Genomic DNA, 24,336 nt, shown 5'->3' with positions numbered 1-24,336 from the left:
CAATAGGATGCCCAGAGATCCTAACCAGAAGTCCAGCCACGAAGTGGCCTGCATGGCACACTTAGCGACCTTCTCGTGGTTAAGGATCTCTGCCGCCGAGAACGACACCTGCCGGGCAGAGAGTTTCTCCAAGGGAACTCCCTTCGCCAGCTCCTCCACAGAGTGATGGAGCGGAAGAGCGAGGTTGTGCTCACCCAGGATCTCGAAATACCTCCTCTGCTGAAGGCGAGGAGGAGGGATGAGTTTGTTCCCGGCAGTGGAACGACTGGAGGAGGCAAGAAGTGCGAGCTGAGCATTGGCCCTAGCTCTGGCACTCTTCAGCCCCCGAGACCAGGGCAGAGCTGCACTGGTCTTAGGGGCCTTCCGAACGTCGAACACTTCATCCAGAATTGTGTCTTTGCCTTCACGGGGGGGGATGACTGGATCCGTAAGACTGTTAAGTTGCCTTATCAGGCTTAGGACCTGCCAGAAGGCATGTTCGGACTCTTGCTGTTCTCCTCCCTGTGGGCTGGCAGCTAAGTCTCCTGCCCCAGGAATCTCTTCCTGGGGTGATACGTGGACATTCCCCTGGGTAGTCATGGGTTCCTGTCGAATCCTTGCAGAGGATTTAGGGATGGTCTTGGAATCCTTGGGCTCCCTCCTAGGAGGGATACAGGATCCCAACAACGAGGTTCGAGGGGCCCCTTCCTCACGAGACAATTCTCCTGCCTGAAGCGAAGTCTCCCCCCCTGGTGCCGGGGGGAAGACTACCGGTCCACTGGACTCACCTGAGGACGGAAAGGCCTCGTCCACGGGAGAAGGAGAGAGTACTCGTGCAGGAGAGGGAACCCTCGAGACCGACCTCTTGGGAACCAACTTCGCCCTGGGGGAAGTCACCACGAAGTCCACTCCTCTCTTTCTCTTCAGCGAAGGAGAGACAGCCGCTGGTTTGTCACCCTGGCCGGCGAGTGCTGGTTTCATAACCCTCACTAACGCCCGTGCCAGCGGACCAAACCAAGTCTGCTGCTCAAAGGACACAGAGTCCGAAATCCTCGCTAAGGTGAAAGGGATCGGGCGATCCTTTGGAGTGGACACGACGGTACCTGCCTGAAAAGAAGGTGGGGAAGAATGTTGTAATGACCTGTCCTCGTCCTGCAATACCAACCTGTGCTTGGATGGAGGTGATCCCGAGTGCCGTCTAGGAGCACGCGTCCCTGCTGCTACCACCGGCTGTGGAATTCGCCGCGAACTATGGTCGCGCGAGGGTGAACGGTCGCGCAAAGGCGAATGGTTGCGCGGGCGTACAGGCGAGCGGTCGCGCGGGCGCGCAGGCGAGCGGTCGCGCGGGCGCGCAGGCGAGCGATCGCGCGGGCGCGCAGGCGAGCGATCGCGCGGGCGCGCAGGCGAGTGGGCGTGAGGGTGGGCAGGTAAAGGAACACGTGTCCGAGGCGACGAACGCAAGCGATGGCGCGACGGCGAGGGATCGTGCTGCCGCGTAGGTGAAGAAGATCGCTGGCGATAATGATCACGTGATGGTAAGCGATGGCGAGCAGCATGTGAAGGTGAATGATTGCGCGCAAGAGGGCGATCATTCAGGGTTGAGCGATGAGGAGCAGCATGCGTAAGCGGGCGATCGTTCAGGGTTGTGCGATGGCGAGCAGCATGCGTAGGTGAATGATCGCGTGAAAGGGTGCGATGGTGATCAGCATCCGCAGGAAGGCGATCGTTCAGGGTTGTGCGATGAGGAGCAGCATGCGAAAGCGGGCGATCGTGCAGGGTTGTGCGATGGCGAGCAGCATGCGCAGGTGAATGATCGCGTGAAAGGGTGAGATGGTGATCAGCATCCGCAGGAGGGCGATCGTTCAGGGTATTGCGATGAGGAGCAGCATGCGAAAGCGGGCGATCGTGCAGGGTTGTGCGATGGCGAGCAGCATGCGAAAGCGGGCGATCGTGCAGGGTTGTGCGATGGTGATCAGCATCCGCAGGAGGGCGATCGTTCAGGGTATTGCGATGAGGAGCAGCATGCGTAAGCGGGCGATCAGGCAGGTTCGTGCGATGGCGGGCAGCATGTGAAGGTGATCGCTGGCGAACTGGTGATCGCTGGCGAGCTGGTGATCGCTGGCGAGCTGGTGATCGCTGGCGAGCTGGTGATCGCTGGCGAGCTGGTGATCGCTGGCGAGCTGGTGATCGCTGGCGAGCAGAAGGTCGACGCGTGTCCTGTGAGAGGATAGGTTCACGAGCAGGAACGGGAAGATCGCTGGCGCGTTGGCGAACATGTGTTTCTGACACACGATGGTGAGCAGGGAGTTCAGCAGGAACTAAAGGGTGGTCAGAGACCGCAGGGCGATGGTCCTCAAATGAGCGCTGACGCTCGGAAGAGAGCTGACGAGCAGGAGAGCGCTGGCGAGGGGGGCGAACCTCAGGAGAGAGCCGACGAGCAGGTGAGCGTCGGCGAGCAGGAGAGTCTTGGCGAGCAGGAGATCGTCGACGAGCAGGAGATCGCTGGCGAGCAGGAGATCGTCGACGAGCAGGAGATCGCTGGCGAGCAGGAGAGCGCTTGTGCGCTGGCCCTGCTCGCGTAAGGGAAGAATCCCTTAGCCCCGAAGGGACCGTTGCCCGTCGGGTGACGAGTTCTCCAGAAGGCGAAGATCCGGCAGGAGATGGAGAGCGGTCCGCAGAGAGGTTCAAGGAGGGCGGAGTAGTCGGTTGAGGCTGACGAGGAGAGTCCCCCCCGGAGGACGAAGACCCAAAAAGGCGCCTCTTAGTCCCCCTGTAAGGGGAAGGGAGGCCCTTGTGGCGTAGAGGGCGGTGAGCCTTACGGCGGAGGCGGCCTCGGGGGAGATCGTCGGGACCATCGGTCCTCCGAAGGGGAGTCTCCTTCAAAACACTTCCCTCAGAAGGAAGCTGGGCAGCAGTCGAGACCGAAGGACTCACTTCCCCCTTCGAAGGATGCACGGAAGGAGGAGGAGAGCCTAGAGCACCATCACCAGCAACAGCACCTGCGTCGGAAGGCCCAGCCACGTCGGAGGCCTCTGTCACCACGACGTCGACAATAGACAGAGGGTCTACCTCCGCTACCACCGGCGACTGTTTAACAGCGGCCCCCAACGAGACAAGGTCAATAAGAGCGACCCTGGAGGGCAAGCCCTTAAGCCCCAGGGACGACCAAATCTGCAACAGATCATCACTGGATAAAGAATTATTATCAATAACCTCCCCCGGAGGAGGAGGGGGAACCGCCTCGCTATGGGAGGCGACGCCCTCTCCCCCCACCGAAGGTAGGGAAACAGAACAAGGGCCTGCGCTCCCACTCGGACGACTCTCCTTAGGAGGCGGACGAGGGGGAGCTTCGGAGGAGGTTTGGGCGGCGGAAGAAGAGTCCCGAGAACCTTCCTCCTTCAAGGCTAACCCCGGAGGAGAACGGTCTCTCTTGGACTTCTTCTTACGCCGACGGCCAAACCTCTCCCACTGGGAGGCAGACCACTCCCTACACTCACGGCACATGTTATCCTGGTCGCACCGTCGGCCCCGACATTGAGGGCAGAGGGTGTGAGGATCCGTACTCACGTCCGACATGAAAGTCCCACAAGGACGGCCGGCAACTCCAGGGCATGTCCGCATATTAAATAAAAGAAAATAACTGAAGGTCAACTTCCAACCAATCACACAAGCTGTAAAGAAAAAGAAGAAAATTAAAGGCTGTCAGCGAAGGCGATGAACAGACACGTCTGATCACCGCCGAGCCAAAAGTGAAGTGAAGCAAGTCACCGGTGTGTGGAGGGGGGAGGGGTAGCAAGCTACCCTTCCCCACCCCCCGCTAACTAGCGCGGGGGTAATTAACCCTCGTTAAAAACTATTGGCTCGTCATTTCAGCTGCGCTAAAAGTAAACCCTTTGTAAATAGCGTGGTTTGTATTTCGGTTACGGAACAAGTATCTTTTTCCAACAAACAAGTTGTTCAATTGAATGTTCCAAGTGCAATTGGATTTTGGGATATAATTTCAAGTAGCTCCAGGGAACTCCTGCTAATTGACTTTCATCTATACCAGGCTACACTGCAATAACTTTAGCATACACAGGTAGACCATAATGAGATTATCCTTCAATGTACACTTCAGGTAGCATTCAGCCTTATATTTAATAAGGTCTACAGAAAGTGAATTAGACCAGACATTGCATGATACAAACATCACTTCCAGTCCATTTTTTATGGCACTTGGAGACCCCAACTAGGTGAGAATGTGACTCAACAGTAGTTTTATTGTATCAGACCATTCAAGAAAAACAAATCATAAAACATATTTTTGAATCTAAACATATGTACTGTACTTTTCTGAAGTGCAATGTCTGATATCCTAAGAACAAAGTCTACACTATTTAGTGATAATGCACGAGCTATATTTCAAGGATTCGTATCTCGTCTCACATATAAACTGCCTGCATCAGCAACCATGGTGTGTCCCTCCCTCCTTTTAAGTTCTTTTTTTTTGTTTTGCCTTTTATCTGACTACAAGAGGTTTCTCATATCAGCCTCTTTGATAACTTTCAGCCTGACAAAGGAAATAGCACTACATTTTCTGTTCCCCATGTCGTCAGAAATGTAAATCATGATAAATGTGACAAATTTGGAAGTAATTTGTATTTTTCCTAACGTACCAACCTAATGCTATTTAATAAGGATTATCTTTCGGCAAAGCTGGAAAACTAGCCATTAGACTAAAGAGTGAGGTGGCAACCACCTAACCACTAGTTAGTGGGAGGGTGGAGGGGGTATCCAGGGTAACCGAGTACCCCCTACTCACTCACACACCAGTGATATCTTACCGTTTTCTTTTGGCTCTGGAGAAAACGGACGTGTCCACTCTCTGCTCCCACTAAGACTTGGCCATACAGACCATTGCTTTCTATCATCCTTTCTGGTCTGCCTTCCAGTGGGAGAGGTTTAGGCATAGGTGTAAGAAGAAGTCTAAGAGAAACCCTTTGCCAGCTCACTTTCCTTCCAAAAGTTCTCCTGTGCAAAGCTTGCACTCACCTGCACGTTATTCACCAAAGCACTACGAGTCTCATCTTTACACACGAGCATTTCCTTCGCAACACATCGCTCGCCTTACTATTGTTCTGGATCACCTGTTCGTTGATCTCCAGCGCGCGATCATCGTTTGCCTGCTCGTCGTAGGTCTCCAAGGGCTTCTCCTTGTTCTCTATCTTGTGCTTGTAAATTGCGAGCTCTCGCACATGAGTCACGCGCCCGTGCACGTGAATTAGAGGTTTCTGCGCATTTGCGCACCTTTCACACACATTGACGAGCAAGGAAGTGTCTCGAGTCCTCAATCTCAGCCGCGCCTTCTGGACGTCCTGTTCCTTTTACGGAAGGTTTTTAAACACCCTCAAAATAGGTACTCAGACGTACCTATTTCTCCTGATCGCCCTTGAAAGGTATCAAAAGAAGACCTGATGATGCCTGTTCCCATCACTATCACTTCTCCACAGTTTCAGGTCCCACAGCAGCGCCGTGCAAGGAAGCGCTCTCCACCTCCTGGTCTCCCTAAGGAAATCCCAGACCTATCTACAGTTGGCAAACAACCTTTTTGGTTCGATAACTTAAGCAAAGCGGTCAAGTTGGCAATCGAGCCTCAACCAGCTCAGATTCCTCCTAGACAGCTTCATTTCCAAGAAATACAAATCAGAATCTCTACCATTTAGGAATAGAGTAACTTATGGCACAAGCTGCATATTGTTACTGTAGCTTGGTAACTAGTTAATGGATGTTATACAGGTGAGAGAGAGGGTCCTGCCTACCTGCCTTGTCATCTAGTCACTTCATGATTCGTAATCAGAAAAAAGTGAACAGGCTTGGTCGTAATGGAATTATGAGAAAAGACTTTGGGTTGTATATCCAAACCTCTGTCTTTAATTTAGGATGCTCATTGGCAAGAAGTTGGCTCTCTGAACCAACAAGCAAGCATCCATCACCAACAGGATATACTATCTTATTGATTCACTAAATAAGAGAGGAAAGGTTGGCTCCTGCAACCACCTATACAGCGGAGTACAGTACTCAATGGTCAGTTCTGTAAGAGTTAAGTTCTATTCATTGGGCTCGATAATCTTCCCCCTTTTTAAATAATAATAATATTAATAAGAGTAATAAAAATTTTAGGACCAGAATAAAGAGGACTTACCTGGTTTGTTGGTAGCTATTCCTCTTGTAAGTAAGATTAAAAAAACAGGAAGAGTTAACATAACAATATAAAAGTACTATAATCAATATGATGTAATACAGTACAGTACACTGTACTTAAATATCATTCAGAGTACGCTATCTAAACAAAAACAGACACTATTTCATATGAAAATATATTGCCCCGGCTTTATTCCATCTCATAAATCAAGTGGACTCTAAAAATCTTTAAAGTATCCTCATAATGGACTCTTAAACTTCAATAAAAAAAAAATGAGAGAAATCAAACCCTAGATAGAATTGATATTACCTTTCAACATGGTTATTATTTAGTTTAATCTACAAAACTTACCTCTAATTTCAAAGAATATTCTTTGATAGTATCTTCTAATTTCACATGAAGTTCATGGTTTTCTTCTAGAAGAAGCTTTCCATACTTTGCTGCAGTTATAGCATTTTTCTCAGCTTCTTCTAAACGGAGTTTAAGCTGAGGCACATCTGTACTTTCCTCCATAGTTGTTGATGTCCCGACTAGAAGACTTCAATATAGGTTTTTATTTTTTGCTTTACAAGTAACCTGAAAAAATGTTATTTTCATTAGTAAAATAAATTTTTGAATATACTTACCCGATAATCATGTAGCTGTCAACTCCGTTGCCCGACAGAAATCTAAGGAGGGATACGCCAGCTATCACAATACTAGAAGGGGGTGTACTAACAGCGCCACCTGTGGCCAGGTACTCAAGTACTTCTTGTTGACACCTCCTCAATTATTCCTCGATCCCACTGGTTCTTTATGGGGAGGAAGGGAGGGTCAATTAAATCATGATTATCGGGTAAGTATATTCAAAAATTTATTTTACTAATGAAAATAACATTTTTCAATATTAAACTTACCCGATAATCATGTAGCTGATTCGCACCCAGGGGGGTGGGTGAAAACCAGTGAACAAGATTAAAGGATAGCCAAGTATCCCCAAATTTCATATAACAGTTATCTCTAATAACAAATGAAATAATAAGTACCTGGTAAGGAAGTCGAATTGAACCGTTACTCTGCCTCTTTTTTAAGTTCGTCTTCCTTACTGAGCGCAGCGTTCCTCTTGGAGGCTGAATCAACCCAAGGTGCTAAAGTATATAGGGTTGCAACCCCTACTAAAGGACCTCTACACAACCTTTAACCTAGGCGCTTCTCAAGAATGAATTGACCACCCGCCAAATCAAAAGGATGCGGAAGGCTTCTTAGCCTACCGTAACAACCATAAAAACAACAAAAAGAATTCAAGAGAAAAGTTAAAAAGGTTATGGGATTAAGGGAATGTAGTGGCTGAGCCCTCACCTACTACTGCACTCGCTGCTACGAATGGTCCCAGGGTGTAGCAGTTCTCGTAAAGAGACTGGACATCTTTCAGATAAAATGATGCAAACACTGACTTGCTCCTCCAATAGGTTGCATCCATTACACTCTGCAGAGAACGGTTTTTATTAAAGGCCATCGAAGTAGCTACGGCTCTTACTTCGTGGGTCCTTACCTTCAGCAATGCAAGGTCTTCCTCCTTTAAGTGAGAATGTGCTTCTCTAATCAGAAGCCTTATATAATATGAAAGCCCATTCTTGGACATGGGTCTCGAGGGTTTCCTGATGGCACACCATAAGGCTTCTGACTGTCCTCGGAGAGGTTTAGACCTCTTGAGATAATATTTGAGAGCTCTGACAGGGCAAAGAACTCTCTCAAGTTCGTTACCTACCATGTTGGAAAGGCTAGGTATCTCGAACGATCTAGGCCAAGGACGTGAAGGAAGTTCGTTCTTTGCTAGGAATCCAAGCTGGAAAGAACATGTAGCAGACTCGGTCGTAAAACCAATGTTCTTGCTGAAGGCATGAACCTCACTGACTCTCTTAGCTGTTGCCAGGCAAACGAGAAAAAGAGTCTTGAGGGTAAGGTCCTTGAATGAAGCTGACTGGAGAGGTTCGAACCTAGATGTCATAAGGAACCTTAAGACTACGTCTAAATTCCAGCCTGGAGTGGAAAGACGACGATCTTTAGACGTCTCAAAAGACTTAAGAATGTCTTGAAGGTCCTTGTTGGAAGACAGGTCCAAACCTCTATGGCGGAGAACTGAGGCCAACATACTCCTATATCCCTTAATCGTAGGAGCTGAAAGGGATCTCTCATTCCTAAGATGAAGCAGGAAGTCAGCTATTTGGGTCACAGAGGTATTGGTAGAGGATATTGAATTGGCTCTACACCAGCTTCGGAAGACCTCCCACTTAGACTGGTAGACCCTACGAGTGGAAACCCTTCTTGCTCTGGCAATAGCCCTGGCTGCCTCCTTCGAAAAGCCTCGAGCTCTAGCGAATCTTTCGACAGTCTGAAGGCAGTCAGTTGAAGAGCGTGGAGGTTTGGATGTAACCTGTCTACGTGAGGTTGACGTAGAAGGTCCACTCTTAGAGGTAGAGTCCTGGGGAAGTCTACTAGCCATTGTAGTACCTCTGTGAACCATTCTCTTGCAGGCCAAAGGGGAGCAACCAGCGTCAGCCGTGTCCCTTCGTGCGAGACGAATTTCTGCAGAACCTTGTTGATTATCTTGAACGGAGGGAATGCGTACAGGTCGAGATGGGACCAGTTCAGTAGAAAAGCATCCACATGAACTGCTGCAGGGTCTGGAACAGGAGAACAAAACAGAGGAAGTCTCTTGGTCATGGAGGTGGCAAACAGATCTATGGTAGGTTGACCCCACAAGGTCCAAAGTCTGTTGCACACACTCTTGTGGAGGGTCCATTCCGTGGGAATGACCTGATTCCTTCTGCTCAGACGATCTGCTGACACGTTCATATTGCCCTGGATGAACCTCGTGACTAGAGAGAGGTTTAGACTTCTTGACCAAATGAGGAGGTCCCTTGCGATCTCGTAAAGGCTCCTCGAATGGGTCCCCCCTTGCTTGGAGATGTAAGCCAAGGCTGTGGTGTTGTCCGAGTTCACCTCCACCACTTTGCCTAGCAGGAGGGACTTGAAGTTCAACAGGGCTAGATGAACTGCCAGCAGTTCCTTGCAGTTGATGTGGAGAGAACGTTGTTCCTCGTTCCACATTCCGGAGCATTCCTTTCCGTCCAAGGTTGCACCCCAGCCCGAGTCCGATGCATCTGAGAAGAGATGAAGTTGGGGGGTCTGGATGGCCAATGATAGACCCTCCTTGAGAAGGAGGTTGTGCTTCCACCACAGGAGAGTGGTCTTCATCTCTTGGTTGATAGGGATAGAGATTGCTTCCAGGGTAGAACTCTTGTCCCAATGAGCTGCAAGGTGGAATTGAAGAGGGCGGAGGTGGAGTCTGCCCAGCTCGACAAACAGGGCTAGGGATGAGAGAGTCCCTGTGAGACTCATCCACTGCCTCACTGAGCAACTGTTCCTCTTCAGCATGCTCATGATGCACTCTAGGGCTTGGCTTATCCTGGGTGCCGATGGAAAAGCCCGAAAACTCTGACTCTGAATTTCCATTCCCAGATACACGATGGATTGTGAGGGAATGAGTTGAGATTTTTCCAAATTGACTAATAGACCCAGGTCTCTGATAAGGTCTAAAGTCCAATGAAGATTCTCCAGACAACGACGACTCGAGGAGGCTCTCAACAGCCAGTCGTCTAGGTAGAGGGAGGCTCTGATGTTTGACAAGTGAAGGAATTTGGCTACATTCCTCATCAGAAGGGTAAAGACCATAGGAGCTGTGCTTAGGCCAAAACACAGGGCTTGGAATTGGTAGACGACCTTTCCGAAAACGAATCTTAGGAAAGGTTGGGAGTCTGGATGAATCGGAACGTGAAAATAAGCATCTTTCAAGTCCAATGAGACCATCCAGTCCTCCTGTCTGACCGCTGCCAAGACCGACTTGGTTGTCTCCATCGTGAACGTCAGCTTGGTGACATACTCGTTGAGAGCGCTGACGTCCAGCACAGGTCTCCAACCTCCTGTCTTCTTGGCCACAAGAAAGAGGCGGTTGTAGAAGCCCGGGGATTGATGGTCCCGGACTACAACCACAGCCTTCTTCTGCACAAGAAGCGACACCTCCTGGTGCAAAGCTAGCCTCTTGTCCTCCTCTTTGAAGTTGGGAGAGAGGTTGATGGGCGAAGTGGTCAGAGGTGGTTGAAGGAAGAATGGAATCCTGTAACCGAACCTCAGCCAACTGACAGACTGTGCGTCTGCACCTCTCATCTCCCAAGCTCGCCAGAAGGTCTTGAGTCTGGCTCCTACTGTCGTCTGGAGAATCGGGGAGTCAGTGTTTTCCTTTGGATGGCTTGGATCCTTTCCTGGACTTGCCTCTGTAAGAGTCTGGACGGGAGCTTCCTCGGCTGGGGGCTCTACCACGAAAGGGCGGTATGAATCTAGTCGCAGGGGTATCAGCCACTGGGGGGCGGTAAGTCTTAGGGGCTGAGGTGGTAGCCTTAGACTTACGAGCCGAAGAAGCTACAAGATCGTGCGTGTCCTTCTGTATCAAAGCAGCCGACAAATCTTTAATGAGCTCTTCGGGAAAAATAAACTTCGAAAGAGGAGCAAACAGAAGTTGTGAACGTTGGCAAGGGGTAATGCTGGCAGAAAGGAAAGAACACAGCTGTTCCCTTTTCTTCAAAACCCCTGATACAAACAAGGACGCTAGCTCGCCCGATCCATCTCTGATGGCCTTATCCATACAGGACATTAACAGCATGGCAGAATCTTTGTCCGTATGGGAGGTTTTCTTGCTGAGGGCCCCCAGGCACCAGTCGAGAAAATTAAACATTTCAAAAGCTCTAAACACTCCTTTAAGCAAGTGATCCAAGTCCGAGAAGGTCCAACACACTTTTGAGCGTCTCATAGCAGATCTTCGAGGCGAGTCTACCAGACTTGAGAAGTCAGCCTGGGCAGAGGCAGGTATTCCCAAGCCTGGTGCTTCCCCTGTGGCATACCAAACGCTCGCTTTCGAAGTGAGCTTCGTTGGAGGGAACATGAAGGAAGTCTTGCCAAGAAGTTGCTTAGACTGCAGCCATTCCCCTAAGATCCTAAAAGCCCTCTTGGAGGATCTAGCTAAGACAAGCTTGGTATAGGAAGACTGAGCTTGTTGCACTCCCAGCGAAAACTCAGATGGTGGAGAGCGGGGTATAGCTGAGACAAAATGGTCTGGATAAACCTCCCTGAGAAGAACCAAGACCTTGCGAAAATCAAGAGACTGTGGAGAGGGTCTGGATTCGTCCACGTCCGAAGAGGGATCAAGGTGTGCTTCCTCATCATCCGAAATCTCAACCCCAGAATGAGGCGACGGGATCGGAAACGAATGCTGAACCGCAGAGTCAGAACGAGCAGGAACAACAACAGAGGTGGAAGGAGGAGGTGCAGCAAGTTCCTGTTCCTGTGGTATAAGTGGAGCGTGAATAGATCGAGGCTGTGTAGAACAAGGTAAAGTTCCCGCAAGCAGAGATGTCTGAGGAGCAGGATCAGGGTGCACGGGTAGAGCTCGGTGCAGCAGCTGAGCAGACTGACTCACTGGTACAACATCGTACGCCTGGCAGATGGAGCTGCGACTGGGTGCAGCGAGTGCAGGCGGGTGCAGCACAGGCTGAACCGGTGCAGGAGGTTGGTGCACCACCGGTGCAGGCGGGTGCAGCAAAGGCTGAACGGGTGCAGGAGGTTGGTGCACCACCGGTGCAGGCGGGTGCAGCACAGGCTGAACCGGTGCAGGAGGTAGGTGCACCACTGGTGCAGGAGGGTGCAGCACAGGCTGAACGGGTGCAGGAGGTTGGTGCACCACCGGTGCAGGCGGGTGCAGCACAGGCTGAACCGGTGCAGGAGAAAGGTGTACCACAGGTGCAGGAGGTACAGCACTCTCAGCACGACACTCACGCATCAGGTCTGAAAGCTGAGCTTGCATGGACTGAAGCATAGACCACTTGGGATCAGCAGAGACAGTAGCAGACTGAGGCAAAGCCATAACAGTGGTTGCACCACCGGTGCAGCTCTGTTGTACCTTACTCCTCTTGGGCGGAGTACACTCGCTAGAAGACTGAGGCGAGTCAGAGCTGAGCCAACGACTGCAACCTGGTTGAGCACTCGAGGGTTGGACTCTGCGTTTAAGCGGTCTAGAGACCTGAGACCAACGTTTCTTCCCCGAGGGAAGATCAGCGGACGAGCGGAAGACGGGCTCAATCGTCTGCAAGTGGGAGTGACGGTCTGTGGTAGACACGCCCGCAACCACTGAGGATGATTCTGTGCGCCTAACAAGGCCTGCCGAACCCTTATGCCCTTCGACATTGCTTCTCCCCTGGGCTTGGGAGCTTGCAAGAGGTCCCGGACTGGGAGAACGACTGGCTCGCACAGAAAAATCCCCACGCACCACACTGGCACTAACACTAGTACAAGGCACTGCACCGACACTAGCACTCGTCACAGCACTGGCACTAACTTCACCCACTGCACTCTTGGCCTTCAACTCTTTCACTTCGGCCATCAGAGACTTATGGTCACTTACCACTGACTCTACCTTATCGCCTAAAGCCTGAATAGCACGTAAAACCACTGACATATCAGGCGGAGGGCACACAGTAGGTTCGGGGGTAGCCACTACAGGGGTAGGATCAGGAAGAGGATCATGAGATGAGGAAAATAAAGAAGAGTGAGAAGAACTCCTCCTAGCTCTAATTCTCTCTAACTTAGAAGAATACTTTAAAAGTCGGACAAAATCCAATTCCGAAAGACCGGCGCATTCCTCACATCGATTTTCTAACTGACAGGGTATGTCCCTACAGTCAGAACAAGCGGTGTGAGGATCTACCGAGACCTTCGGAATACGTCTATTGCAAGACCTACAACGTCTATGGGAGGGGGCTTGCGAAATGTCAGACATTTTGTTTTCAAGAGAAGTCAAAGGGAGATCCAAAAAACAAGCAAAAATTCGTTAACCGTTAAACTGAATTAAATAAAAGCTATCTAGCTAATATCAGAAGGTTTCCAGTAATGCGACAGCCGTAAATCAAAGAGAATACATCACCAAATAAGCGAGAATAAACTCGAAGACCATGAGCGTATCCCAGAACGTCTAGCCGGAGGCACGACAGAGGAATAATTGAGGAGGTGTCAACAAGAAGTACTTGAGTACCTGGCCACAGGTGGCGCTGTTAGTACACCCCCTTCTAGTATTGTGATAGCTGGCGTATCCCTCCTTAGATTTCTGTCGGGCAACGGAGTTGACAGCTACATGATTATCGGGTAAGTTTAATATTGAAAAATAAATATATAAAATTAATGGAAAAGCTTTCTGGCACTTCAACATTCAGTAGTCTCAACTTCAATGCAGATATTTTATTAAAAAAAAATTTCAACATCCACATTAGCAAATTTAAACATAACAAAAATCATACCCCAGATCTTAGATCTTTCATAAAAGTCCCAATACTATAAAACAATAAAAATATGAGAGCAAAGGGATGAAATTCTACAGGTAATAGCTTCCATGTTTAGATTACAAGCTAGACAAAAGTATTGTCTCTGCATAATGTAGTTTACAGGGGTAAATGGTGAGTAAGGATAGTTCCTGGTTACCTGAATACAATCTTTGGATACTGTACCATCCTAAACTTAAGACCCAGACATCCTCATTTTGAATGAGTTATAGGGGCCATCGGGGAGAGGCTAGATTACCTTTTGACTATCGTCCTGAGATCCTGATCAGAGGATGGCAGTGAAGGTGTAGATTATGAACAGATAAAATAATATACAGTACACTATGTATCCATACTGACTTTATACAGCAGGATTATTCGAACCATCCAATTGTCTGCTCCGTGTTCCTGCCACTTCTCTAAGTGGGTCGCTAGGCATCACCCCACTAAATGAAGCTCGCATGGGGGCCTGCCAATCCTAACATTAACGAGGCCCTCTCTTACTCTTTCTTCACTGGAAGGGCCCCAACCAAGAATGGAACTACTGTAACTGGTGGTCACCCCTTCTGGAGGAGGAACGGTCGCCTATGGCAATTTTGTCACTTCTTCGACAAGTGTAGGGGCGTGATGACAGAATCAGGCTTGAAAAAGGGTCCTGGAATGGGCCTGCCTACCCCCAAAGACTGGAATGAAACTGCCCTTTGAAAAGGAGAGAGTACTGGCTCATTTTCCTCCAGCATTCCCCCGTCTTGACCACTTACTTCTTTTCCTGTCTCATATCTCAAAAGTCGGGAGAAGATTGCGAAACTTTCCTCCTCCTTCCTTAATGGGGATGACCTTGAGAGGGAGAGGCAATTGATTTTCTGCTGGGGGAGGCCCATCTGGTGGCAATGATTTATTGTTAATTTGTTCTCATCATTTATTTATTTCCTTATTTTCTTTCCTCACTAGGCTATTTTTCCCTATTGAAGCCCTTGGGCTTGTAGCATCTTGCTTTTCCAACTAGGGTTATAGCTTGGCTAGTAATAATAATAATAAAGTGTATTTCTTAGCACTCTTCTCTCTGAGGACACGAACTTGTCGTGGATACACTCATCGTACTGCCTAAGCTGAGGTTTACAAGTAGTTTAGGGGTCAAATTCTATCTAATGCCCAATCAAGGGTATAGGAGGACCCGATTGAGAGACCTGAGGACTCGAGCAAAATCCCTAAGGGGCTCAAGTTCCTGGAGCAGGGAGACCATTTGAAGCTACTCCTGAGCCCAGGTTGATCCTCCGAAGGGGAAAGATCCAAGTCTGAAGCATAGCTCAAGGCTGCAGACATTGAGTGGAGCTTCCTCGGCAAAGGAAGATGAGGAGGGCAGCAATTCATTAGAAAGAGACTCCACTCAGCAAATTATTCGTTCTACGATACCACAAGCAAAAGGGTAATTCTATCAGCATATATAGGTGGAGCATTGGCAAGTCCAGAGGCCACCCGGAGTGTAGCAATTGGGAGTGGTCAATATAACCAGAAACCAAAATTGTTTAGAAAAATTGGCTCTGTAGCCTGTTAGGAAGGTTGCTTCAGACTCGGGATTTTCAAGTACACTAGAGCAGGACCCGAGTCCTGACTTGTAGGATCTACGTCTTTTGACTTGTCTCCCAAAATTGGAGCGGGGAAGTCGAAATAATCCACAGATTATTGATGTTCACCTCTACAATAGAACCTGACTTGTATTGCAATGAAGAGGCCGCCAAAAACAAGGGGCTCTCTTCCTTAGCAGCTTTGGAGGTGACCTTTGACCCCACTCGAGTCTTGAGTGACCCGGTCGAAGACTTGCATTACTGAAAGGCTCACATGTTCACTCTAGGAGTATATACTGTACCTGTGGACCGCCTTGTTCTTGGCAATCGAGACTGATTGCAAAAGGGAGATTGATCATAAACAGGTGGATTCTTATAGCATGGGGAATAAGCATGTTCTAACAATTGTCTCTTTTTATTCCAATTAGGATGAGAGCCAAAGTTAGTGTTTGAAGTCAGGGATATGCTCACGCCCACGATGGCGAGCATGGTCTGCAACCCTGCATGAACAGGAGCATATACCTCTCTCAGAAGGCATGAGTATCCAGGTTAACTAGCGCTTCTAGTTGACCTTTGTATATTAAATGAGCGTGCACGGACATAAGCATGTGATTACACACGTGCGTATTAGCATCACGGAGAGTGCTCTTCACTAGGTGAAGGCAAAATTATAACTTTGCTACTGTGGCCTGAAGGGTGCTGACAAATGGTAAGTCTGTGTTTAGGAAGAATACCGGAGGACTGACCCAGACGGAGGATTGACCCACAATCTCTGGTAAAACTGACCCAGAGTGGTTTGGAGGACTGACCCACAATGTTTATTTTCTTTTCTAAACCTAATTCTTTGGTATTATTACATGATTTTATTAAGGAAAAGTTTAATATTGCATTGATATTTTATTTACTGTTTTTTATCAAATATTTTATATGTTTATAGGGTATGAATATGTAATTAAAAAGGGTACAGAACCTAACAAACCCACCTAACCTAACCTAGAAGTTCCCAGGTCACAACCCCCAGCCAGGAGCAAGCCCCTAGACCCCCTTCCCAGGTCACAATCCCTAGCCGGGGGCAAGACCCCAGACCCCCTTCCCAGGTCACAACCCCTATCCAAGGTTCTACCTGCAAATGTGTAAAATTTACCAATGACTGTTATAAAAGTTTTTATTACAACATATAAGTGTTAATGTTATATGGAATCCATATGTTATTATATTTAATCAAATAACTTTAATAATAAATGCACTATAGTATAAATAAACATTGTGGGTCAGTCCTCTAAACCACTCTGGGTCAGTTTTACCCATAGACTCCTTTAAGGAAGGACTGGAACGTCAGGACCTCGGGGTTTTTAACTTGAGTCTGAAAGATTAACTTGAGTCTGGACAAAAATTACTTCTAGAAGGGCTAGAAACACGTTCTCTGGATCAAAATGGGGGTTTTTGAGGATGGTGAGTTCAATAGTAACATTTTCAACATCACCTGGGGTCATCTTCAAGGTCTAAAGGTCATTTATCAAGGTCAAATTTGTGAATTTTGGTCATTTTTGCTCATTTTTTGTGTGTAACTCATAAATGGTGAAAGATAGCTGATTATAATATGAGGCAAGTCTGCAGAGCTGTCCGAATTTAATATATATTGTCATATATCGTCCTTCAAGAAAGGACTGGAACGTCCCCTGATCGGGGTTTTTAACTTGAGTCTGAAGGATTAACTTGAGTCCTGGACTAAAATGACTTCTAAGAAGGGCTAGAAACACGTTCTCTGAGTCAAAATGTGGGTTTTTGAGGACGGTGAGTTCAATAGTGACATTTTCAACACCACCTGGGGTCATCTTCATCATCTTCAAGGTCAAAAGGTCATATTTCACGGTCAAAATAGTGAATTTTGGTCATTTTTACTCGTTTTATTTCTTATTTTAGTGTTTCATTGTTTTAGGGGTTGTTTGGAATGTTTAAGTAATACAATATTTGACAATATATATTAAATTTGGACAGAACTACAGACTTGCCTCTTATTATAATCAGCCATCCCTCACCATCTATGAGTTACACACAAAAACGAGTAAAAATGACCAAAATTCACTATTTTGACCGTGAAATATGACCTTTTGACCTTGAAGATGACCCCAGGTGGTGTTGAAAATGTCACTATTGAACTCACCGTCCTCAAAAACCCACATTTTGACTCAGAGAACGTGTTTCTAGCCCTTCTTAGAAGTCATTTTAGTCCAGGACTCAAGTTAATCCTTCAGACTCAAGTTAAAAACCCCGATCAGGGGACGTTCCAGTCCTTTCTTGAAGGACGATATATGATAATATATATTAAATTCGGACAGCTCTGCAGACTTGCCTCATATTATAATCAGCTATCTCTCACCATTTATGAGTTACACACAAAAAACGAGCAAAAATGACCAAAATTCACAAATTTGACCTTGATAAATGACCTTTAGACCTTGAAGATGACCCCGGGTGGTGTTGAAAATGTTACTATTGAACTCACCATCCTCAAAAACCCCCATTTAGATCCAGAGAACGTGTTTCTAGCCCTTCTAGAAGTCATTTTAGTCCAGACTCAAGTTAATCTTTCAGAATCAAGTTAAAAACCCCGAGCAGGGGACGTTCCAGTCTTTCCTTAAAGGAGTCTATGGTTTTACCAGAGATTATGGGTCAATCCTCCGGTTACCTTTAGGAAGAGATAAGCCGGAGCAGTATGTAACGAACTTCTTCCCAAGAGACGACTCTCGGAACATATACTCTTCTGAGAGAGAGAGAGAGAGAACACACAGGAAGGGAAAGGAACAAACCCGATCAGCAGTACAGAGAGTTCTCAGACACCCTTCGGGTTTCAGGTACAGCACTGTCTCTTCCAGAGGGAGAGAGACATACATTATACAGTAATGCCACTCCTATACTTTGCTACAAATAAGCAAGCAGGGGAGAAAGAAGAACTTGAAGTTTGCCTTCTCAAGGACATCCGGGCTGCTCCTTCCAGAACAGGAAGACACTGATGAAGGGAAGAAGGCCACTACTCTTCCCCTTCAATCGTCAGCCACACATAACTTCTTGTTCCGACATGGAAAATCACAGTTTCTGTATTACTAGCCAAGCTACAGCCCTGGTTCGATAAGCAGAATACTACATGCCCAAGGACTCCAAAAGGGAAAGTAGCCCAGTGAGGAAAGGGAATAGCAAATATAATATATATTATGATGAGAAATATAAAATATTCCAAGACCAGTAATAATTTCAATTTAGATCAGACATACTGTATATAAAGTAAACTATAAAACGAGACTTGTCCGCTTGTTCAACAGAAAAAAAAAATCTGAACTTCTGAAGTTCCATTAATTCAATTGCCTGATGAAGAAGATCATTCCACAATCTGGTCACAGCTGAAATATAACTTCCAGAATACTGTGTAGTATTATGCCTTATGATGGAGAAGACATGACCGTTAGAATTAACTGTATACCTCATACTATGTACAGGATGGTAAGCCTTGGGTTACCTGAATGCAATGGATAACCTGAATCATGGAAAATCTTATGCAATATGCATAAAGAACTACTGTAACTGAACGACGTTGCCAGAGATTAATACCCAGATCAGGAATAAGGAATTTAATAGAACATAATTGGGAAGCAAACTGCAAAGCCTTTGTCTACCATAAAACCCTTGCACATAACGATCTCTGGTAGCTGAAAATAAAGTGGCTACTCAGTGTCCTGGGGGGGAGGGGCTTCCCAACTAACCCTAAGTAACAACGAATACCTTGTAATAGAATCTTAACTACTGAATTCCACCTAAGCTAAAAGCATACTCCTAATAAAAATGAGGGTGTTTATTCATGTAAGAATAAATTCCAGTTACAGTTATTCATGTCTTACATAGGTCTCTCAGTAACACACTAAAGATGAAGTACAGTACTGTAATGTAACCTACAATACTGTACTGACCTTCATATCGAGTTAGAATTAATTAACAATTTAAGCTACGTATGACCGTATATATTCCTTATATCTTTTACAAAAATATTGATTCATAAAATATACCTGCAAACTACCTCTTCTGACTTCACTTTAAAAGGTAAACAGCTTGTTACCACTGTCATTTTTCCTGCTGGTAAACCATTTAACTCTTTATGCCAAGGGTAACCTGCACCCTATCAAGATGTTCACTTCCTAAAGTTAGGATAGAATGAATTCAAGTATTTCAATCTTACATTTATGGCTCCCTGGGTCAGGTTAGCTGGAGCAATATTGTTCAGCAATAATGCATTATATTTCCAATGAATAAGAAATTAAGTAATATCTATTGAGCCTTCAGCTAGCCATACACTTGACTTAAACTAACAACAAACCATAGGATTGACACGGCTAGTCCCTCACAGGTAATTACAGGAGACTTTTAATCTTATGCCAAAAAGGGATTCACTGTAAGGACTGAACAAGTGCTTTCCCTTTTGGCCTGGTTTGTTTATAAATAAAACGGACCAGTGCACAATTTACGTATCAATCAACAAAAACAGTATGAACACTGGCACTATCCAATTCAGTTGTTGACATCTAAGACTGTAATACAGTAGTGACTTATTGTCTTACGCTTTTGGAAATCTCTTAATATTTTTACTATCATTTCTCAAACTTTTGAACCCATTAAATCTTTACAGATCTTTGTGCATAAGTTATTTTTGTCATTCATCAACCATTTTTAATCATATACTGAACAAACCTTTAGTAAGCAGATGGGTACAATACAGGAATTTATTGTAATTCAACCTATTTCAGTCACTTATTACAGTATATTCAAAATAAACTCCATTCACTGTATGGTTATGGCATGCTTGGTGATAGGTAAAATCAAGGAGAAATTTTGTTTTCATGCTAATTGATGTCATCATAAGTGACATTAGGATAAGGGATTACAGGGGCCAGTAAAGCCCCTTAGTAAGTAATGGAACAGACCTGGTACCCTAGGTTGGGTTAAAATGAATCGCTGTCTTTCCTTTGTCCTTTGTTTTCCCCCATCAGAAAACATTGGTAGTGCTAGTTATATTACAGGTTTCCCACTCACAAACCAGGTTTGTGTCACTGGGATAACCACTAAATTATATTACATTTGGCGAACACAAAAATGACTAAAATGAAGCAACAATAATGGGAAGAAATACAAAACAGACCTCCGTCGTGGCAGCTTATTTCTCGACCTTGACCTTAACGTTTGACCGTAACATGCATAAACTAGCATAGATTTTCATACACTAAAATATGAAACAAGTCTGTTCAGCTGGAAAAATAAGTAAAACTATAGAACAGTGCAATAACTTGTTTGTAGAAAGTAATATTTGTTTAGTGTATTTAGTAGCGTTATGGAGGTTTTTGATAATGATTATCTGGCAGAAATCCATAGTTTTTGAGTTATGGTAGGTTGACTACCATAACTGAAAAGCTATGGGTTTGCACTAGATATCATCATTAACTAATTTTGAAACACCTTAAAATATACCATAAACCTGTCTAATTGTATGTTAACTTTTTTACAATGTTGTTTCCACCAGTCACCATAAAAAAAACCAGTCATTGTAATAAAAAATACAGTTACCATAATCAAAACCTAGTACAGTAATAGTCATGAAACATGATAAAAACACTGAACCTTTTTTATGCCAGGGCCTCGTCGCAAAGAAAACGTAACTTTTCAATCCTGTTTTTCACGGAGTCGTTCGTAGCAGTGATCATCTTACTACAAATACCTCCTTACTTAATTGAGCATATTCACTTGTAATTATTTGTTGTTGGTTTTTTGCCGTACCTTGCTTCGTTTGCAGATAAACATTATTTCATTGTTTTCTATGTCCTGGCAACCAGTACATGTTACACTTTGCGCGTTAACCCCGTGGACTAGTATTTTAGCATTATTTTACTTATCTAATTTATCATTTACTTCAATTGGTTTTTGCTCCACCGTAGCTCGCTTCGCTCACGATTCAACATGATCTCATTGCTACTATGTTCTGGCAAGCGGAACATGTTTCGCTACGCACGTTAAGCTGAGGGCTAGTATTTTGGCGTTGTCTTATTTATCTAATTCAACTCTTGGTTAATATATACAAAATTATAAAAGGGATGAATTGCAGCTTCGCACTCCAGCCTGTTTGCATATGGGCTTGGCTTCCTTTCCCATCAACAGACTTACTATATCACGCACTTTCAACCCTAACCTTTTATTATTAACATGATATATAAAATGAGCTGTAATTATATTGTATATTCCAATATTGAAAACAAATAACCAAGAGGTTTAGAATACAAAACGTTGGATCCTTTGATCTGTTCGAGCAAGTAATTTACGACAAAAGCACTATCAGTTTTCTTCGGAGATAACAAGTGGAAGGAGGCTCCTGTGGAATGTGATAAGATCAAAACGGGAATTTGGTACTAAAATCTGTAACTTCATTAATAGAGGTTTCCGCAAGTAGCATAGGAGATTTAAAATGTTATTTTCATTAGTAAAATAAATTTTTGAATATACTTACCCGATAATCATGTAGCTGTCAACTCCGTTGCCCGACAGAATTCTACGGGAGGGATACGCCAGCTATCACTATACTAGAAGGGGGTGTACTCACAAGCGCCACCTGTGGCCAGGTACTACAGTACTTGTTGTTGACGCCACCTCACTTTTTCCTCGGTCCACTGGTTCTCTATGGGGAGGAAGGGTGGGTCAATTAAATCATGATTATCGGGTAAGTATATTCAAAAATTTATTTTACTAATGAAAATAACATTTTTCAATATTAAACTTACCCGATAATCATGTAGCTGATTCACACCCAGGGGGGTGGGTGAAAAACCAGTGTACAAGACTAAAGGATAGCTAAGTATCCCGTATTTCATATAATCAGTTATCCACAATAACAATGAAATAATAAGTACCTGGTAAGGAAGTCGACTTGAACCGTTACTCTGCCTTTAATAAGATCGTCTTCCTTACTGAGCGCAGCGTTCCTCTTGGAAGGCTGAATCAACTCAAAGGTGCTAAAGTATACAGGGCTGCAACCCATACTAAAGGACCTCATCACAACCTTTAACCTCGGCGCTTCTCAAGAAAGAATTGACCACCCGCCAAATCAACAAGGATGTGGAAGGCTTCTTAGCCGACCGTACAACCCATAAAAAGTATTCAAGAGAAAGGTTAAAAGGTTATGGGATTATGGGAATGTAGTGGCTGAGCCCTCGCCTACTACTGCATTCGTTGCTACGAATGGTCCCAGGGTGTAGCAGTACTCGTAAAGAGACTGGACATCTTTGAGATAGAATGATGCGAACACTGACTTGCTTCTCCAATAGGTTGCATCCATAACACTCTGCAGAGAATGGCTCTGTTTGAAGGCCACTGAAGTAGCCACAGCTCCCACTTCATGTGTCCTTACCTTCAGCAAAGCAAGGTCTTCTTCCTTCAGATGAGAATGTGTTTCTCTAATCAGAAGCCTGAATAGTAAGAAACTGAGTTCTTAGAACTTGGAAAAGAAGGTTTCTTGATAGCACACTATAAGGCTTCTGATTGTCCTTGTAAAGGTTAAGACCTTTTTAGATAGTACCTAAGAGCTCTAACTGGGCAAAGTACTCTCTTCAGTTCATTCCCCACCAAGTTGGACAGGCTTGGGATCTCGAACGACTTAGGCCAAGGACGTGAAGGAAGCTCGTTTAGCAAAAACCGAGCTGCAAGGAACATGTAGCCGTTTCAGATGTGAAAACAATGATCCTGCTGAAGGCGTGGATCTCACTTACTCTTTTAGCTGTTGTCAAGCACACGAGGAAAAGAGTTTTTAATGTGAGGTCCTAAAAAGAGGCTGATTGGAGAGGTTCAAATCTTGATGACATAAGGAACCTTAGGACCACGTCTAGATTCCAGCCTGGAGTGGACAACCGACGTTCCTTTGAGGTCTCAAAAGACCTAGGGAGGTCCTGTAGATCTTTGTTGGTGGAAAGATCCAAGCCTCTGTGGCGGAAAACCGCTGCCAACATACTTCTGTAACCCTTGATCGTAGGAGCTGAAAGGGATCTTACTTTCCTTAGATATAACAGGAAGTCAGCAATCTGGGTTACAGTGGTACTGGTTGAGGAAACTGCATTGGTCTTGTACCAGCTACGGAAGACTTCCCCTTGAGACTGATAGATTCTGAGAGTGGATGTTCTCCTTGCTTTGGCAATCGCTCTGGCTGCCTCCTTCGAAAAGCCCCTAGCTCTTGAGAGTCTTTCGAAAGTCTGAAGGCAGTCAGACGAAGAGCGTGGAGGATTGGGTGTACCTTCTTTACGTGAGGTAGACTTAGAAGGTTCACTCCTAGAGGAAGAGTCCTGGGAATGTCGACCAGCCATTGCAGTACCTCTAAGAACCATTCTCTCGCGGGCTAGAGCGGAGCCAACCAACGTCAGCCGTGTCCCTTTGTGAGAGGAGAACTTCTGAAGTACCCTGTTGACAATCTTGAACGGCGGGAATGCATACAGGTCGAGATGGAACCAATCCAGCAGAAAGGCATCCACGTGAACTGCTGCTGGGTCTGGAATCGGAGAACAATACAACAGGAGTCTCTAGGTTATCGAGGTAGCGAACAGATCTATGGTTGGCTGACCCCACAGGGCCCAAAGTCTGCTGCAAATATTCTTGAGAAGGGTCCACTCTGTGGGGATGACCTGACCCTTCCGGCTGAGGTGATCTGCCATGACATTCATACCGCCCTGAATGAACCTCGTTACCAGTTAGCTTTCGATCTTTAGACCAGATAAGTAGGTCCCTTGCGATCTAGAACAACTTCCACGAAAGAGTCCCTCCCTGCTTGAAGATGTAAGCCAGGGCTGTGGTGTTGTCAGAGTCCACCTCCACCACTTTGTTAAGCTGGAGGGACTTGAAGTTTATCAAGGCCAGAATAACCGCCAACAACTCCTTGCAATTGATGTGAAGTGTCCTTTGCTCCTGATTCCATGTTCCCGAGCATTCTTGTCCGTCCAAAGTCGCACCCCAGCCCGTGTCTGATGCGTCCGAGAGGAGACGGCGGTCGTGTTTCTGAACAGCCAAAGGTAGACTTCCTTGAGAAGAAAGCTGTTCTTACACCACGCGAGAGAAGACCTCCTCTCTTCGGAAACAGGAACTGAGACCGTCTCTAGCGCCATGTCCTTTATCCAGTGAGCAGCTAGATGATACT

The 24,336-nt window shown here is 45.9% G+C and overlaps 1 protein-coding gene across 3 annotated transcripts in view; it reads right to left on the bottom strand.

The window, feature by feature from the left end:
* The window catches only part of LOC137628752 (protein Spindly-like), a 178,705-nt gene that overhangs the window by 148,662 nt on the left and 5,707 nt on the right, over positions 1–24,336 (bottom strand). For all 3 annotated transcript variants that reach the window (XR_011041389.1, XM_068359936.1, XM_068359935.1), the window contains exon 2: positions 6,512–6,736. Coding sequence is in view for 2 of the 3 variants with exons in the window: in XM_068359936.1 (XP_068216037.1) it covers positions 6,512–6,673 (162 nt within the window). In the remaining variant the exon portion in view is untranslated. The remainder of the gene's footprint in view (positions 1–6,511; positions 6,737–24,336) is intronic.

The sequence above is a fragment of the Palaemon carinicauda genome, chromosome 36 (assembly GCF_036898095.1).
Source record: "Palaemon carinicauda isolate YSFRI2023 chromosome 36, ASM3689809v2, whole genome shotgun sequence".
NCBI lineage: Eukaryota > Metazoa > Arthropoda > Malacostraca > Decapoda > Palaemonidae > Palaemon > Palaemon carinicauda.
The sequence above is the reverse complement of the archived record's forward strand: the minus strand, read 5'-3'. Positions and strand labels throughout refer to the sequence as shown.